General features: G+C 56.6%; 4 protein-coding genes across 6 annotated transcripts; 1 reads left to right on the top strand and 3 right to left on the bottom strand.

The window, feature by feature from the left end:
* Window positions 1-228: 228 nt before the first annotated feature.
* On the top strand, window positions 229-2,861 carry RNF5 (ring finger protein 5). The gene is made up of 6 exons (XM_081044750.1): window positions 229-456; window positions 1,588-1,606; window positions 1,712-1,824; window positions 1,932-1,986; window positions 2,063-2,180; window positions 2,286-2,861. The coding sequence occupies exons 1-6, from the start codon at window positions 317-319 to the stop codon at window positions 2,381-2,383; spliced, it is 543 nt and encodes a 180-aa protein (XP_080900876.1). The 5' UTR covers window positions 229-316; the 3' UTR covers window positions 2,384-2,861.
* AGER (advanced glycosylation end-product specific receptor) lies at window positions 2,792-6,050 on the bottom strand. 3 transcript variants are annotated; one of them, XM_081044732.1, is made up of 11 exons: window positions 5,838-5,916; window positions 5,556-5,662; window positions 5,278-5,470; window positions 5,033-5,097; window positions 4,832-4,919; window positions 4,555-4,737; window positions 4,317-4,450; window positions 3,989-4,130; window positions 3,717-3,743; window positions 3,472-3,598; window positions 2,792-3,359 (listed from the first exon to the last, which is right to left on the bottom strand). In XM_081044732.1, exons 1-11 carry the CDS (start codon window positions 5,887-5,889, stop codon window positions 3,260-3,262), a joined length of 1,218 nt encoding a protein of 405 aa, XP_080900858.1. In that variant the 5' UTR covers window positions 5,890-5,916; the 3' UTR covers window positions 2,792-3,259. The 3 variants fall into 3 exon arrangements, with proteins under 3 accessions (XP_080900858.1, XP_080900857.1, XP_080900856.1); XM_081044731.1 differs by having other exon boundaries at window positions 2,796-3,359; window positions 3,717-3,737; window positions 5,838-6,050; XM_081044730.1 differs by having other exon boundaries at window positions 3,092-3,359; window positions 3,472-3,737; window positions 5,838-6,050.
* A 345-nt stretch (window positions 6,051-6,395) lies between these two features.
* On the bottom strand, window positions 6,396-11,388 carry PBX2 (PBX homeobox 2; the record flags this gene model as incomplete). The annotated part of the gene is made up of 9 exons (XM_081044729.1): window positions 6,396-8,062; window positions 8,187-8,273; window positions 8,397-8,485; window positions 8,852-9,005; window positions 9,142-9,277; window positions 9,452-9,642; window positions 9,732-9,979; window positions 10,207-10,280; window positions 11,168-11,388. The coding sequence occupies 9 exons, from the start codon at window positions 11,386-11,388 to the stop codon at window positions 7,970-7,972; spliced, it is 1,293 nt and encodes a 430-aa protein (XP_080900855.1). The 3' UTR covers window positions 6,396-7,969.
* Window positions 11,389-12,228: 840 nt separating this feature from the next.
* On the bottom strand, window positions 12,229-14,348 carry GPSM3 (G protein signaling modulator 3). The gene is made up of 5 exons (XM_081043910.1): window positions 14,284-14,348; window positions 13,927-13,971; window positions 13,622-13,721; window positions 13,196-13,395; window positions 12,229-12,961 (listed from the first exon to the last, which is right to left on the bottom strand). Exons 2-5 carry the CDS (start codon window positions 13,966-13,968, stop codon window positions 12,824-12,826), a joined length of 480 nt encoding a protein of 159 aa, XP_080900036.1. The 5' UTR covers window positions 13,969-13,971; window positions 14,284-14,348; the 3' UTR covers window positions 12,229-12,823.
* Between the last annotated feature and the right edge of the window lie 353 nt (window positions 14,349-14,701).

Raw genomic sequence — 14,701 nt, 5'->3', positions numbered from 1 at the left:
AATAAAACCTTCCCTGGACCAGCGACAGGACGTATGACGTTGCTACCAATCCCCTGAGATTCCATACTGACTGCTACCGTATCAGCCAATAGTTATTGTGCAAGGGCAGGACCGCATAAACCTCTTTCCATCCCCGCCCTCTGGACCAATCCTTTCTTTTGAATCCTGTGTGATTGGCAGGCACTCAGACCAATCCTGATTAAAAAACCTTGAAGCCTCCCAACGATCGTGAGAAGGAGGCGGTTTCTCGTTTGTTGGGGCTTGTATATGTGTTTGCGAGGACTAAGGGGTACGTGGGGGCGAAATAGAACGGGCCATGGCAGCCGCGGAGGAGGAGGACGGGGGCCCCGAAGGGCCAAATCGCGAGCGGGGCGGGGCGGGCTCAACCTTCGAATGTAATATATGTCTGGAGACTGCTCGGGAAGCTGTGGTCAGTGTGTGTGGCCACCTGTACTGGTGAGAATCGGGAAGGGGGCGAAAAGGAGTGGGGCTCACCTCCCTAAGTGGGGTCTGGGGGCGGGCGGAACGTACACTCATACGTGTAATCGGAGGGCACATCCCCATGGGTGAGACACGTCTTTTCGGGCATGTATGGGTGGGTGGGTGGGACAAGTCCTTACAGACGAGACCTGTGGAGAGAGGCATAGGAACTAGGAGCTGGGACGTGCGGTGTTAAGAGGAAGTAGGGCGGGAGGGTGGACACCGCACATCTGTACAGGTGAGACTCGAGCCACCTTAACCCAGAGAAGTGAGGGGTCTTACCTTGTTTCCCCAAAAATAAGATCTAGCTGGACAATCAGCTCTAATACGTCTTTTGGAGCAAAAATTAATATGACTCAGTGTTATATTATATCATATTATATTACATTAAGATCTGGTCTTATGTTATAGTAAAATAAGACCGGATCTTATAGTATAAGAGCGGGTCTTATATTAATTTTTCCTCCAAAAGACGCATTAGAGCTGGTTGTCCGGCTAGGTCTTATTTTCGGGGAGACACAGTAGTTATACAGGTGGAAACGGATTAGACTTAAAGGGTAGGGGAGGCACCCATCAGTTGAGTAGGAGAGACGTAGGGAATGTGGGATCACATTCAGGTGAGGTGTGGAAGGGGGTGGTGTGCCTCGCGGACAAGGGCACTGGAGGGACAGTCTTAAGAGGTTACAGGATTGTGGAAATCGGGGCTTTATCGGGCCTGGAAAAGGAAGAGTAGTGAGGGAAGGTGCTAGTGAAGGGGTTTGGTTTGGGAGGAATGGGGGCAAGGATGGGGCTGGGATTGAAAAAGATCTGGAAAGGGGTGGTTGAAGAGAACTGGAAATTAAGTCAGAAGGCAGAGAAGGGAGGGAATGAGGATGTGTGTTGGGGGAGAGGAGAGGATTGAGCATGCTGAGGATGGATGAAGCTTTAGGTATTGGTAGACGAGAGAAGCAGGAAGGTCAAGTTAGCTGGCACAGGAGAGGTGGTGGAAAATATGAAAAGTAACAGTAGCTAATACTTGGGAATCGGGAGTGAGATGGGACTCTGAGGCCGGGTCTATGTCTCTCTTTCTCTAGCTAGTCTGACCTTTTTTTTTTTCCCTCCATCCAGTTGGCCCTGTCTTCATCAGGTGCGTACTCAGAGGAGATGAAGAGGGAAATGGGGGAGGGGGGGGAGTCTGAGGAGATGGAAGACCCTGCTGCGTACTGGCGAGCACTTCATTTTTTATCCCCAGTGGTTGGAGACACGGCCAGAGCGGCAAGAGTGCCCAGTGTGTAAAGCTGGGATCAGCAGAGAAAAGGTTGTCCCCCTTTATGGGCGAGGGAGCCAGAAGCCCCAGGATCCCAGGTGAGAGAGAGGAGGGTGCTGGGGGAAGATGGAAGACTTCCTCCCTGCGAGTGGGGTGTGAGAGTGGAGAGAACATTTCCTGCTGATGTCCCTATCCTCTTCCTCAGATTGAAAACTCCACCGCGACCCCAGGGCCAACGACCAGCTCCAGAGAGCAGGGGGGTGAGTCTTGTCTGATTGTGTTCCTTCCTTGCTGAAGATCTTCCCAGCCCCCCTCTGACTTTCTCTCCCTCCTTAGGGATTCCAGCCATTTGGTGATACTGGGGGCTTTCACTTCTCATTTGGTGTTGGTGCTTTTCCCTTTGGATTTTTCACCACCATCTTCAATACCCACGAGCCCTTCCACCGGGGTGCAGGTAAGAGCCTTCCCTCAGCTCCTGTCAGGGAGCCCCTGGATCCCTTCAGGCCCCTTTCCGACCCTGGAGTGGGTGCTTCTTCTGCAGCTTTCCTCTCTCCCACAGGTGTCGATCTGGGACAGGGTCACCCGGCCTCCAGCTGGCAGGACTCCCTCTTCCTGTTTCTCGCCATCTTCTTCTTTTTCTGGCTGCTCAGTATTTGAGCTGTGTCTCCTTTCTGCCCACCGCCAGCCAGAGGAGAATCAGTATTGGGGGTCCCTGCTGACCCTCCTTACTCCTGGACCTTCCCCTGAGCCCCTCCATTTCTGTTGGCTAAGGCCAACCCTGGCCATTTTCCAGGAGGGTGTGGGAGGAGTGACATCTGTGCGTAGGATGGGAGAAACGTGCTCTGAACTGCTCACTCAGTAGCATCGTATTTCCCAGCTGTGGGAGAGGAGGACGGACTGTAGAAAACGTCTGTTTCTCCTCTCTCCTCATCCTTTGCTCTCCCCAATTTCTTGATTTGATGTTGAAAGGTGGGCAAGGCTCCCTCTGACTCTCCCCTACTTTCCCCTTGTTGATTTAATTTAATTTGTCTGTCCCCAGTGTGTGATATGGGTTCTGACTTTAGTGCTTCCTTCCCCTCACTACCTCCTTTATTACAAACTCAATAAACAAGGAGATGTATTGATGGGAACTCTGCCCACCTTTGTCCTTCCCTCCTTCTTTCCCGGTCAGGAACATCCTCTCCCCACCTTGAGTAGATGTTTGGAGTGGTGTGGGGAAGCGTGGGGGTGACCACTCTCCTTCAGGGCTCTCAGGGTGAGGGCATCTCTCTCTCAATCTCTCTCTCTCTCTCTCTCTCTCTGTCTCTCTCTCTCTCTCTCTCTCTCTCACACACACACACACACACACACACACGAACAAAGGGGGTGGGATATGTCAGATGTTTACTCATCACTGTTTGTGGGAGGCTCTGGTTGTGGAAGAAAGCTTGGCGGGGTGGGTAGAGGTTATACAGGGGAACTGTTCTGGGGCCAGGCCGTGTGGGGAAAGGAAAGGGAGCTGAGGGACGGGGGGCATGGGGAGCTGTGGGTCCTTTACGGCCCCCCTGCACTGCTCTCGGCTGCCTCGGGCTCTTCCGACTGATTCAGCTCTGCACGTTCTTCCTCCTCCTCCTCCCGGTTCTCTGGGGCCTTCCTGGGGAGGAGGATTGGGGAGAATTCTGCACACGGATCCTAGCACTTCCCCCACCTCTTCTTGCTGCCAGGGAGCCCCCCCAAGCCTGAGGTGTCTGGCTTTCTCCACTCACCTCTCCTCTCCCCGGCGTCGCCATCTTTGCCACATGATGATTCCAATGAGCAGGGTGGCTGTCCCCAGGCCTCCTAGGATCCCCAGGACCAGACCTAGAGTTCCTAGCCCTGGGCCTCCCACAGAGCCTGTGGGGAAAAGGGGAGCAGTGAGGGCACAGCCTCCACCACTCGCTGCTCCTTTCTTGTTCATCCTCCCAGTTACATTGGGGTCTGTTTGCTTCTCTGACATTGTCCAACCCCTCACCTGCAGCCGGCCCCTCCTCGCCTGTTTCTGGAAGACAAAGAGCGAGTCAGAAAAGAAGGCTTCAGTTTGGGAAAGGGCTATGTAGTGGGAGCCCCAGTGGAGTCTTCCCTTTCTTCAGAGTGGCTCTCTTGGTAGGTTTGGGTGGGGCAGCCAAGGCCTGGGTGTGGGTCCCCTGAGGGAGGGGTGGGGTGGCTCTTGGGGACAGTGCCAGAATGGGGTAGGGAACTGGCGCCTGCGCAGGGTCCCTGGGATCTGGGGAGAGGTCTCCTCACCGAGGAGGCTGATGCTGATGGCACGGCTTTCCTGGGGCCCGTGGCTGGGATGGGTGGCCACACAGCTGTAGGTCCCCTGATCCTGAGGCCCTGCCTCAGAGAGGAGCAGCACCGGGCTGGGCGGCAGGGGCAGGGGTGTGCCCTGGGGGGTGGGGGACAGGAGGCTGTTACGACGCGGCTACACATCTCACACTCCTGTGTTTGTCTTCACATCTATACACACCTGTCTTCCTCCCCAGCTCGTTGCCTGCCTCTGTCCATGAGCCCCTGTCCTCCTAGCTGCCCATTATGGATCTCTACCTCTCAACCTCCTCTCCAGGTCACTCACATCCTTGATCCAGTGGATTTGAGGAGGAGGCTGGGCGGGGGCTTCACAGGTCAGGGTCACGGTCCCACCAGGAGCTACTGCTCCACCTTCCGGGTCCACCACCAACTGGACCTCCAGAGGCACCGGCTCAGGGGCTGGGAAGGGGCATGAGGCAGAGTCACCCTGTGTGTGGTCCCTGTGGCCACACTTTCAGGATGTACTAAGCCGAGCTTGGGGCCCTCCCCACCTCTGTGCTCACCCCAGACATTGAGCTTGATGGGGGCTGTGTGTAGGGCTCGGCGCCGGGGAATGCCAGGGCTGAAGCTACAGGAGAAGGTCAGGTGGGGCGTGCCTCCCCGGGCTGGGGTCATTGTTAGCTCCGACTGGAGTGTGAAAAGCCCTGTCTCAGGGTGTCTCCTGGTTTCTTCCTTCACAGACACTCCTATGGTGGGGGAAGGAGAAGGCAAGATACCCATGGTGTGTGGGGGAGAGGGATAAGAAAGAAGGCAGCTCAGAGGGGAGGACTTGGGACTTACCTTTGCCATCAGGTGTCAGGACTTTCCCATCCAAACGCCAGCTCAGCGTCCCTGCAGGGTAACCCCCCTCAGACACACATGTCCCTACCTGGGGAAAGAGTGACCTCATCATCTTTAACAGTAAGACTCCATACACATGCACCCAGCTACACTCCTCTCCCATTCTCATGACCACTTTCTACTCCCCTTTTCCTCCACTACCTTATTGGAGACACCAGCCATGAGTTCAGAGGCAGGATCAACAATTTCTGGCTTCCTGGGAGTCTCTGAAGGAGGAAAATTGCAATCAGAGGCTGGAACTGTGAAGATTCTCACCCCCCCCCCATTGTGGGGATGGGGCAGCGAAGTTAGAGGCTCACACAGCAGGGCCAAAGACTTAAGGGCTGGGATTGCAGGCTCTTCCTTAGGTGAGAGGTGGGCCTTGGGGAAGGCCCTGGGCCCCTTACGGTAGACTCGGACTTGGTAGTTGGACTTGGTCTCCTTTCCATTCCGGCTCATTGCCCGGCACCGGAAAGTCCCCTCATCCTGGATCCCGATGGCTGGCAGGAGGAGAGAGCCATTGGGGAGGACCCGAGCCACGCTGTCCCAGGGGCCTCCCTGGGGAGACAGGACCTTCCAAGCTTCTGTCCGACCTGTGTTCTGGGGACAGAGAAGGACCCTTTGGGAAAGGACTCAGGAGGCAGGGAGGTGGGGAGTGTGAGCGTGCAACGGGAGCCCTGCTTACCAGTTTCCATTCCAGCTGCTGGGGGGGTTTCTTGGGGGCACCCTTACAGTTCAGCACCAGGGGCTTCCCGATCCGGGCTGTGACGTTTTGACCACCTACCACGGTCCCTGGGAGACAGCACCAAGGAGGAGGGGCAGGAAGAGAGATGGGGCTTGTACAACCAGCACAGGGTGGGTGAGGGAGCTTAGAGAGCAGTGCCCAGGTTCCAGGAAAGTTCTGGGAAGATTTGGGGAGGGGGTGGAGTGCTTTCCGCAGGGAGGAGAGGTGTGGGGAGTGGCTCACCCCACAGACTGAGGACCAGCACCCAGGCTCCGACCGCTGTGCCTGCTGCCATCCTGCTTCCTTCCCAGGCTCCTGGCTCTGTCTGCCCCTCACTGCTGTGGCCTCGCCCTAGGTGCGGCTTGTACCCTTTCCCCTGCCCCCATCTCCCCATCCTGTCCTGGCACAGGGAATGCTAGGAATTCATGACTCTCGGACAAGAGTCCTTCAGACACTAGGAGAAACAATTATCACCCCACCCCTGGGCACTGCCACAGCCATGGGGGTGGGGAGTGCACTGCCTAGTGTGTCCCACCCCCTCAGGACCCCCAACCTGTTCCATCAGTCAGCTGAGGGCTGCCTGATGGACCACTGGCGCCCCATCTCAAGGAGGCAAGGTTGCCAGGCAACAGGGTTCAGGCCAGGCTGTTTTCCACAGAGAAGAAGCAAGGGTACAACCTGGGGCCTGGGTGGTGAGGGCAAGGCTGGAGGGATGGGGGAAATTATTTGGGGCTTTATGAGAGAAAAATACGTATTTTTTTATGGGGTTTCTCATGTTTTTGAAAATAATTCTCAACTAAACCCAGGGAAAAAAGAAATTTCTTTATTTAAAACTTTTTTCTGTGAAACTACAAGTTTACAAGTGAGGAGAGAACTGCCCCCGGCCCGTCCTCCCACCTCCCCACCCATCACAATTCCAACCTGCTCCCATCTTGCCCGGATCTTTGACAGGAAGGGTTCCCCACTATGACAGTCTTGTGAAATCCTGAGGATGTTTGAGGGGTTCAGATGGTAGGGTTCAGGGCCAATCAAGGATGGGGCAGTGGTGATTTTACTTCCCCCTAATACCTGGCTTTTTGCAACCTCCTTCCTCTCCCCACCCTCTCAATTTTGGACTGAGAAAAGAAAAAGAAAAAAACGATACCTCATTTCTGGGGAAATTGAGGGAGATACATACACAAACACTCCAACCCATACTTAACATATTTTGCAATAACCCCCTCCCCATTCTTCCCCCTCCAATCTGCAAATAGTTAAAAAAAAGATCTAAAGACGTGTAACGGGAGGGGTGGCATTTCCTCAAAATCACCGAGTCTAACTCTGCCCAAGGGTTGTGGAAGAGGGAGAACAGGCCAGCCCAGCAAGCCCTGACTGACCGCCTCCACACTAAATGCAGCAAGAAGCTGCCTGCACAAGCAAAGAACACCTGGGGTTTTACAAGCAAAGGAGAATGCCTAAGTGATTTTAGGGGGCAGGCTTGGCGCCCTGCTAAGTGTACTTCCTGATGGACAGCACTGGGAGCCAGGTGGGCCTCTTTACCAGTTCTATTTGTTCCCCTTTCTCTTATGACCCCTTTGGCTATCACCCCTAATATGGGAAAACGAGAAAAAACAAAAACAAGAAATCAACATTTATAAAAGCATCTACTTCCCCAAACTAAAAATTAACAACCAACAAAAAAACCAAAACATTTTTTAAAATACAGATGGGTCCTAGGGTTTCTTTTTCTCCCCCCACCAAAAAAAAAAAAAAAAAAAAATCAACCCCAAAGCCCAGTCAACAATTCCCTAAAGTAGCAGAAACTCCCTCCGAGGTAGATATCTGAGTCAGACACTCTCGTCCACCGAGCGATTCTATTGGTTTAAGATGAGCTGCGTATGAGGTAATAAAGCCGTCTGGAGGGGCAGGGGGTGGGAGGCACGGGGCGTGGCCCAAGTCCTCTGTCCAGAAGTTGTGTCCCCATTTTTGGCATCTCTGGTGGGGCAAGGCTGGCGTCTCCACAGATCCCAGAGTAGATAAGGGGTGGGGGAGGAGAGTGGTAGAAACCAGAGAGGGAAACAGAATAGCTGTACATGTGTATATGAGATAAATCTGAAAAAGAGAATTATGGGTGTGTTTCTGTGTAAGAAAAGGAGAAGAAAAAAAGACTGAACTAAAGCAAAAAAGGGGGAGACCCCACTTTCCCCTTAGGGGACCCCATTCTCCCTGCCATGTACTCAGTACCCCCAGCACAGAGAATCTGGTGGGGTAGGGGACGACCCCATTGCCCTTCTGTCTTGTGCTTCTCCTGTGTCTGGGGTTTGTCCTCTGGATGCCTGCATCCTATTCAAGAGTCACCTTGTGAGCCCCCACCCCTGTGGCCCTGAGGGACGAGATCAGTTGGAAGTGTCAGAATGAACGCTCCCTGGTCCCTCTGTCGGGGATGTCACGGAGGATGGGGTCACAGCCTCCTGCCAGCCTCCGTTTGCCTGAAAAAAGATAAAGAGACAGTTGGGGTAAGGCTCTGGGAAACTAGTGTGGGGGACAACAGTGCCAGGGAAAAGGCCTTTCTGTCCTGGTGAGAGGTGGAGGGGGCTTCAGGCATCCACTCACCCTCATTTCCCGAGGGCTGTACATCTGGCCTCCCCCGAGGTTATCCCCATAACCCCCTGGCCCCATTGAGTGTCGGAGTGATTCCACCTGTGGGCAGCCAAAGGAGAGTATGACACAGTGACAAGCCTCAAAAGAAAAAAAGTCTCATCCCGAAGGGAGGGAAACCAAATTTGGGAAAAATCCTACTTAGGAGGAGATGGGCCACCTGACCTGGGAAGCAGAGTAGGAATCTCCATTGAGCCCGGGCATCCCCAGAAACATGTCTCCGGATCCTGAGAGATTGAAAGAGCCGCCAGAGCCTTGGGGGAGCAGAGAGGGAAATAGGGGAACATGTAACAGAACGTCTGATGGCACCCAGGAGAAGCACCACAACTGTGTCCAAAGAGCCCTCAACTAGCTTTGCAGGAGTGTGCAACTGTGCACAAATTATCCACAAAACATTTCAACACTCAGAAGGATCAGGCTGTTTCTGAGCCTTCCCTGGCCACTTGCTGAAGAACAAGACATAACTGTCCAGTGGCCTCTGTCCCCGACATCCCCACCCCATCTCAGGTTGGTTTCTCTCACCCCCCCCAAGACCCCTACTCTGTGACCCTGCCTAGGCTGGAGGTGGGAACAAAAGCAGGAAGCGTGCAAAACAGCCGGCCGGGGGAGGCGGAATCCACCTGCGGAGGAAGGGGGTGTCGGGGAGCTGGTGCGGCTGTGGCCCCCCTGGGTGACTGACACGGCGGTCTTGACGGCATAGATGTTTGCCTCCTCTTGGAACTTCCCAATATTTTTCTTATAGCGAATCCGCTTGTTGCCAAACCAGTTGGAGACCTGTGGGGTGTTGGGCAGAAAGGAGGGTCAGGTGGAAACCTTTTCCTCCGTGCGACCCTCAGTCAATAGGGTCGGCGAGTTTTGCATTTTCGTTTTCGTTTTTAACCAGAAAACTCCTCCCAAAGCTCCCCAGTACCTGAGAGACAGTGATGCCACACTTCTTGGCGAGCTCCTCCTTGGCCTCCTCACTAGGATAGGGATTACTCAGGTGGGAGTAGAAATACTCATTTAGGACCTCAGTGGCCTGTTTGCTGAAGTTCCGGCGTTTTCGTCTGCAGAGCAGGGAGATGGGAGGTGAGGACGTTGTCCGAGGAGGGCCTCCATGGTGTGCATCCGGAGGATGCCAGTGTCACGCAGTACCGTGTTGTGCAACAAGGTGGCCCAGGGACTTGGAGAAGAAGGGGAAGGCGCCCCGTGCCGGGGGCAGGCCGGCCCGTGCGCCTCACCTGGCATCCAGGAAGCGGGAACGCAGGATCATGACGGCCTCACAGGTGCTCTGCTTGAGCTGCATCTGGATGGCGCTGAACTTGCGGTGGATGATGCTGACCATGCGCTCCATCTCCTTGGGTGCCACGGGCCGCGTGCGGCTCTGCTCCCTCAGCAAGTTCATGACGTGGGTGGTGAACTCGTTACAGGCCTGCAGGGGGCCCGTGGGCTGTGAGGGCCCCCTGGCCTTAGGACTCCCCCAGGACTGTCCCTGCACCCCACTCAGCCTCCTCTCCTCACCTGCTCATACTTCTCCAGCTCCGAGTGGTAGATATGGCGAATCTGGGCAAGTTTGCTGCGATAGTCCGAGTGTTCAATGGAGTTGTCAGGGGACACGCCGCCCCCGGAAGCTGCAGCGGCCGCAGCTGCTGCGGCTGAGCCCCCCCCCTTCTCCGGCCCAGCCACACCCTCTGCCAGAAGCATGTTGTCCAGGCGCATCAGCTGTGGGTCCACCGGCTCCTCCTCCTGGGAGCTTCGAATGCTGAGGCCTGGTGTGCAGGCAAGTGGACTTAGGGACCCTGGGACCCCACACCCACTTCTCAGCCCTTCCAGTGCCTCCTGGACACCCAGGTTTCTTTGGTTCCCTCCCCAGTCCTCCTTAGCAACGTCCCTCACCCCTTTCCTCAGGGCCCCAAGTTGTCAAACTCTTAGCCCGAGTCTATAGTAAACAGGGTTCCATCCTCAGAGTTGAGGAAACAGAGGGGGACCCACGTACCGGTTTTCTCCTTGATTTCACACAGGACGCTAAAGAGAGCGGGCTTCATTCGGTGGCAGTTTAGGGCATGTTTCCTTGAGAGTAAAGAGAGAGAAAGTTGAGCTATAGCAACAGACGTGGGGGGGGGGCACCATGAGGTTGAAAGAGGGGAGCCTCGGAACAAGAAGGGAGATACAAAGTGGGTTTGGGGTCAGAATGGAGCTGAGGGGTTCTTGGGAAGAGGGTAGCTACCAGAGCGTGGAGATGTGCTTTTCCAGCAGACAGGGAAGGTGGAGGCAGCAGGCTGAAGGCCCAGTGGGAAGGCTGGGGACTGTGGGAAATGGTCAAGAAGGGTATAGAGGCCGGGGTTTGAGGGTGACTGCAGACATGAAGGTGACTATGTAGATTTCAGAGGAAGAGACATGGAGACTGGGGAGAAGAGTCAAGAGTTTGAGGTGCCAGAGAGGGGTTTGGGGTACCAAGCTAAAGAGGGGAGTTCAATTCATTAGAGATGTGTGTGAAGGGTCCTGGGACTGAGCAGGGGCAAAGGGTGGGTGAGGACCCTTAAAGGAGGAGCCATGGTGGAGGAGTAATAGGAGCTCTGGGGAGGGGTGTGGAGGTCCCAAGGTCTGGAGAGGAGGGGGCTGGGCTGGGTGGAGAGTTAGGGGAGAAGACAGCATAGCAGTTTCTTAGTCGGGGAGCCAGAAGGGGGCTCTGGAGATGGAAGAATGTGGGGAGTGTGGGGGTTAGTGAGAGGTTAGGAGAGGGGGTGAGACCACCTGGGGTTCCCTTCTTTAAGGTTTCAGGGCCTGGGCTGAAGGGAGGTTTGAGAGGGATCACTTATCTGGGGTCTCCCAGGAGTACCAAGAGAAGAGATCTGTAGGATCCTGGAAAGGGTCCTATAGTTGGGGTGGGGGGGCTCACAGCTTGTGAATGGGGCTTCCGCTGGGTCTGTGTGGGGTCCCGGGGTGGGGGCACTCACTTGGCCTGGGCCTCATCCAGGCTCTGGTCGGTGATGGTCATTATCTGCTGCAGAATGTCCCCGATGTCTTGCTTCCCTCGGCCTCCCGGGACCCCCCCGCTGCCCCCACCGGGGTCTCCGCCACCGGGAGGCTCGCCAGGGCCCCCAGGCTCTCCACCCACCAATCCCAGGCCCCCCCGGCCCCCGCCTGGAGGGGGCGGCCCCAGCAGCCGCTCGTCCATAGTTGGGGGGGGGCCCTGAGGCCCCCTCCCTGCTCCGCCCCTCCCCCGCCTGGTTACTTCCCCCCCAAACTCGCTGGGGCCGCTGCTCCCTCCGCCCCAACCCCCGCCCGTCTATCCCCTTCCCGGCTCCCCCGGGGGTTCACCCCGGCCCTGAAGGGAGACCTGGGGTACCGGCTGGACCCCCCACAGGAGACCCCGGCCCCCGGCGGCGGAGAAAATGGAGCCGGAGAGAGAGAGGAGGCCCAAGCGGGGGTGTGTGAGAGAGGGAGGAGGGAGGAGGGAGAAGGGGGGAGCGAGGGAGGGAGGCTGGGGGAGGGGAGCCAGGGAGGAAGAGGAGGGGAGGAGAGGAGGAACGGGGAGGAGCTGGGGGCGGAGAAAGCCACAGAAACAGAGGAACTGAGACCGAGTGGAGGCGGGGAGAGGGAAGAGGACCGAGGCGGGGAGGAGACTAGCCCTGCGGGGAAAATATGGGAAGGCCCCGGGGCTGGACTTCTGCGGCCTGGGAGGGGGGCGTGTTGCGGGTGGGGGGGGCCTGCCGCCAGGGTTCTGAATTTGGAATCTAGGTGGTGTGGACCCTGGCCGCTGGGATGCCGGGGTTCACCGACAGCTCAGTTCATATTTCTTGTCCTAATGACTCCTCTCCCTGTTCTACTTAATTAAAACCAGGAGAGGGGGAGGCGGGGGGGGGGGCTAATTAGGGAGGTCTCCAGCCGCTGCTTAATGAGCCAGTAATTAACCAGCCAGGGAGGGGAGCTGGCCTCAGGCCAGGCTGGGGAGAGAGGCAGCCTCTGGCCTCACTGTCCTACCCTCGGCCCGCAGCCCGAGACACCAGTCTTCAGTCGAGAGGGGAATTACATTTATTCACACAACCAAAACATCAGACAGGGTTAAGTGTCCATTCGCAGCCTGTAGGCCCCTTAGTCCTGGGGCTGGGCGGTGCTGGTGGTGAGGGGGGGAGAAGAGTCTTTATCTCTTTGCTGTCCCCACCCTCTTTCTTCTTACTGGGAAGGAGGATGGAACTCTCTCAAGTCATAACTTAGGAAATTTGTCTTTTCTCGGGGATGGAGGACTGAGCCCTTAGATCCTGCCTAGTGGCTTGATTACTAGGGATGAGCCTACATCTCAGGACCAAGACTCTAAGCCGCTCCCTGAGATCAGAGTAGGTGTCCCTGGGTAGCAGGGATGCTCACTGCCTCAAGCTCCCCAGTACTTGGGGAGGGGCTTAAATGACCGTCATACCTTGACTATTCCCAAGGTCTGAAGACTTTTCACCCCCTCCAGTTCCCAGGGAAGGTGGAGGAAGGCAATGAATATTGAGATTTCTGCTGGGTCTTCCAGTCTCTGGTGCCCCTGCCAAGCAGGGTTGAGGGCATGCAGTAGGCTGCCCAGCTTTGAGTCTCAGGACTTATGGAGGGGCTGGTGGGGGGCTCAAGTCTCAGCAGGTGTGTGGAGGGGGCCGGGATCTTTGTTCCTCCATTCGACCCCCACCCTGAACTTTCAGCAGCAACTCCAGGAGCTCCTGCCCCCCTGGGGGTAGGGGAGGCTCTGACCGCTGGGCTTCCATCCGCTGGCACTGGAGGAATGGAGGGAGGGGAGGGTGTTGGTGAGATTCTAAGAGGAGCAGGCCTTGAAAGGAGGCAGGGCTGGTGTGAGGGGCATACAGGACACCTGTGATGGGGATGAGGGGACTAGGGCCTGGGGAGGGGACAGAGGCCTCGGGAGAAGGAGGGGTAGGGCCCCAAAGAACAAGGAGGGCAGAGAAACCAGGAAGCCTGGACCTCACCTCCTAGGGAAGGGGTGCTCTTACCTGGTGACTGAGGATAGTGCTGTAAAGCTGTTCTCTGTCCTCAAGAGGCCGAGGTGGGGCTCTGGCTAGGTTTGGGGGATTTTGGGAGGCGTGAAAGGTGGCTCTCTGCTCCTCAAGGCGGCGGGACTGGGCCTCAGCCACCAGATCCAGAAGGAGCTCTGTCTGCAGGGAGAGCAGGGAGGCCGAGCGCAGCCCCAGGGCTGGGAGAGGAGGGGTAGGGTTCAGAGAAGTTGGCTGAGCGGTGGGGGGGAGACGATGGACGGCAGGGTGAGGTGACTAGGAACCAGTGGTCAGACGTAAGGGTGTGCAATGAGGAGTCCAGAAGAGGTGGGGAGAGAGCCCCTGATAGAGTGGACCTTGGTAATGGGATCAGGAAGAATGGGGGCACCGGGGTCAGGGAGCTCCCTGGGTGGGGTGGGGGGTTACCTGTGTGGCGGGTCCCTGGAGGAGGGGATGGAGGAGCAGATCGCCAAGGCCGACCAGTGGTGTTCACAGGAGGCCAGCCATGCTGATCCTGATGAGGGCCCTGATGCCGAGACAGCCGGTCCAGTGAAGCAGGGGCGGGGTGGGCAGGGTGCTAGGCCAGCGGCCCATTTCCTCTGTGTCTGTACCTGCCTCAGTGTGCCCAAGCCCTTCCAAATTCCCAGTCCACCGTTGCTAGGTCTCTGTCTCAGGTCCTCTCACCTCCCTCCCTCCCCGTGTCAGCCTCCTCCACCCGGTGCCCAGCTCACCTGCTCACCATCTTCTTCTTCCTGGGGTCTCTCAGCCTCCATCCCCTGGAGGGGAGAAACCGATGGGGGAGGGGAGCTGGGATTTGGAGGAGGGCCGGAACCCTGAGTTCCTGAGGGGAGTGGAGGCTAGAAGGGGTGGGGGTGAGCCGGGGGCTGGATGTCTGGGTACTAAGCAGGAAGCTGGGTTCCTGGTCAGCCCCCCCACGGGCCCCGCCCATCCCTGTCAACTTCCTCCAGTTCTCTTTTCCCACCCAAACTACTTGCTGGACCTCGCTTCCCCCCGGGGAGTAGAAACTGGGAAAAGCTCCTCCAGCAGTAGTGGAGGGGCTTCAAGGTGGGGAGACTTGGCCTTCTCACCTCGAGCTTCAGTAGACCCCAACCCCTGGCTCTGTTCCCTCCATCCCCTCCTCCGCTTCAGCTCTGTCAACACAGGAACTAGCTACACAGGAAGTGGTTTTACTCCTCAGAACCCCCCCACTCCTAGGTCCCTTCTCTCCTTAAGATGGACCCTGGCACAGGATTCAGCTCTCCCGCTGCTTCCCAGCTTCCCTGAGGTTTATTGGGACCGGTAGGTGCATGGTTCCAGTGGGAAGCGTAATACTCAGATCCAAGGAAGTCAGACCCTCAAATATATGCACATACATCCCCCTAGCACTGGGTCCAACACCCAGTATTCAATAGATATGTTCAATAATTATCTCAGCCCTCTAGACGCTTAGTCTATTGGGGTGGGGGTGGAGGGGACTCGACATATGTACCAAATGTGAGACAAGGA

This window comes from Rhinolophus hipposideros, assembly GCF_964194185.1.
Source record: "Rhinolophus hipposideros genome assembly, chromosome: 3".
Classification (NCBI taxonomy): Eukaryota; Metazoa; Chordata; class Mammalia; order Chiroptera; family Rhinolophidae; genus Rhinolophus; species Rhinolophus hipposideros.
The sequence above is the reverse complement of the archived record's forward strand: the minus strand, read 5'-3'. Positions and strand labels throughout refer to the sequence as shown.

What these genes read in the sequence shown, in the direction of transcription:
- RNF5 (XM_081044750.1), top strand. Translation starts at nt 317, where the DNA reads ATGGCAGCCGCGGAGGAGGAGGACGGGGGCCCCGAAGGGCCAAATCGC. An exon ending in CAGCTCCAGAGAGCAGGGGG is followed by an intron (nt 1,987 to 2,062) that starts GTGAGTCTTGTC and finishes CTCCCTCCTTAG; the next exon opens with GGATTCCAGCCATTTGGTGA. An exon ending in GCCCTTCCACCGGGGTGCAG is followed by an intron (nt 2,181 to 2,285) that starts GTAAGAGCCTTC and finishes TCTCTCCCACAG; the next exon opens with GTGTCGATCTGGGACAGGGT.
- AGER (XM_081044730.1), bottom strand. Translation starts at nt 5,988, where the DNA reads ATGGGGAGATGGGGGCAGGGGAAAGGGTACAAGCCGCACCTAGGGCGA. An exon ending in TGGCTGGTGTCTCCAATAAG is followed by an intron (nt 4,920 to 5,032) that starts GTAGTGGAGGAA and finishes CTCTTTCCCCAG; the next exon opens with GTAGGGACATGTGTGTCTGA. An exon ending in CATCAGCATCAGCCTCCTCG is followed by an intron (nt 3,738 to 3,988) that starts GTGAGGAGACCT and finishes TTCCAGAAACAG; the next exon opens with GCGAGGAGGGGCCGGCTGCA.
- GPSM3 (XM_081043910.1), bottom strand. Translation starts at nt 13,968, where the DNA reads ATGGAGGCTGAGAGACCCCAGGAAGAAGAAGATGGTGAGCAG. An exon ending in TCCAGGGACCCGCCACACAG is followed by an intron (nt 13,396 to 13,621) that starts GTAACCCCCCAC and finishes CTCCTCTCCCAG; the next exon opens with CCCTGGGGCTGCGCTCGGCC. An exon ending in GCACTATCCTCAGTCACCAG is followed by an intron (nt 12,962 to 13,195) that starts GTAAGAGCACCC and finishes CCATTCCTCCAG; the next exon opens with TGCCAGCGGATGGAAGCCCA.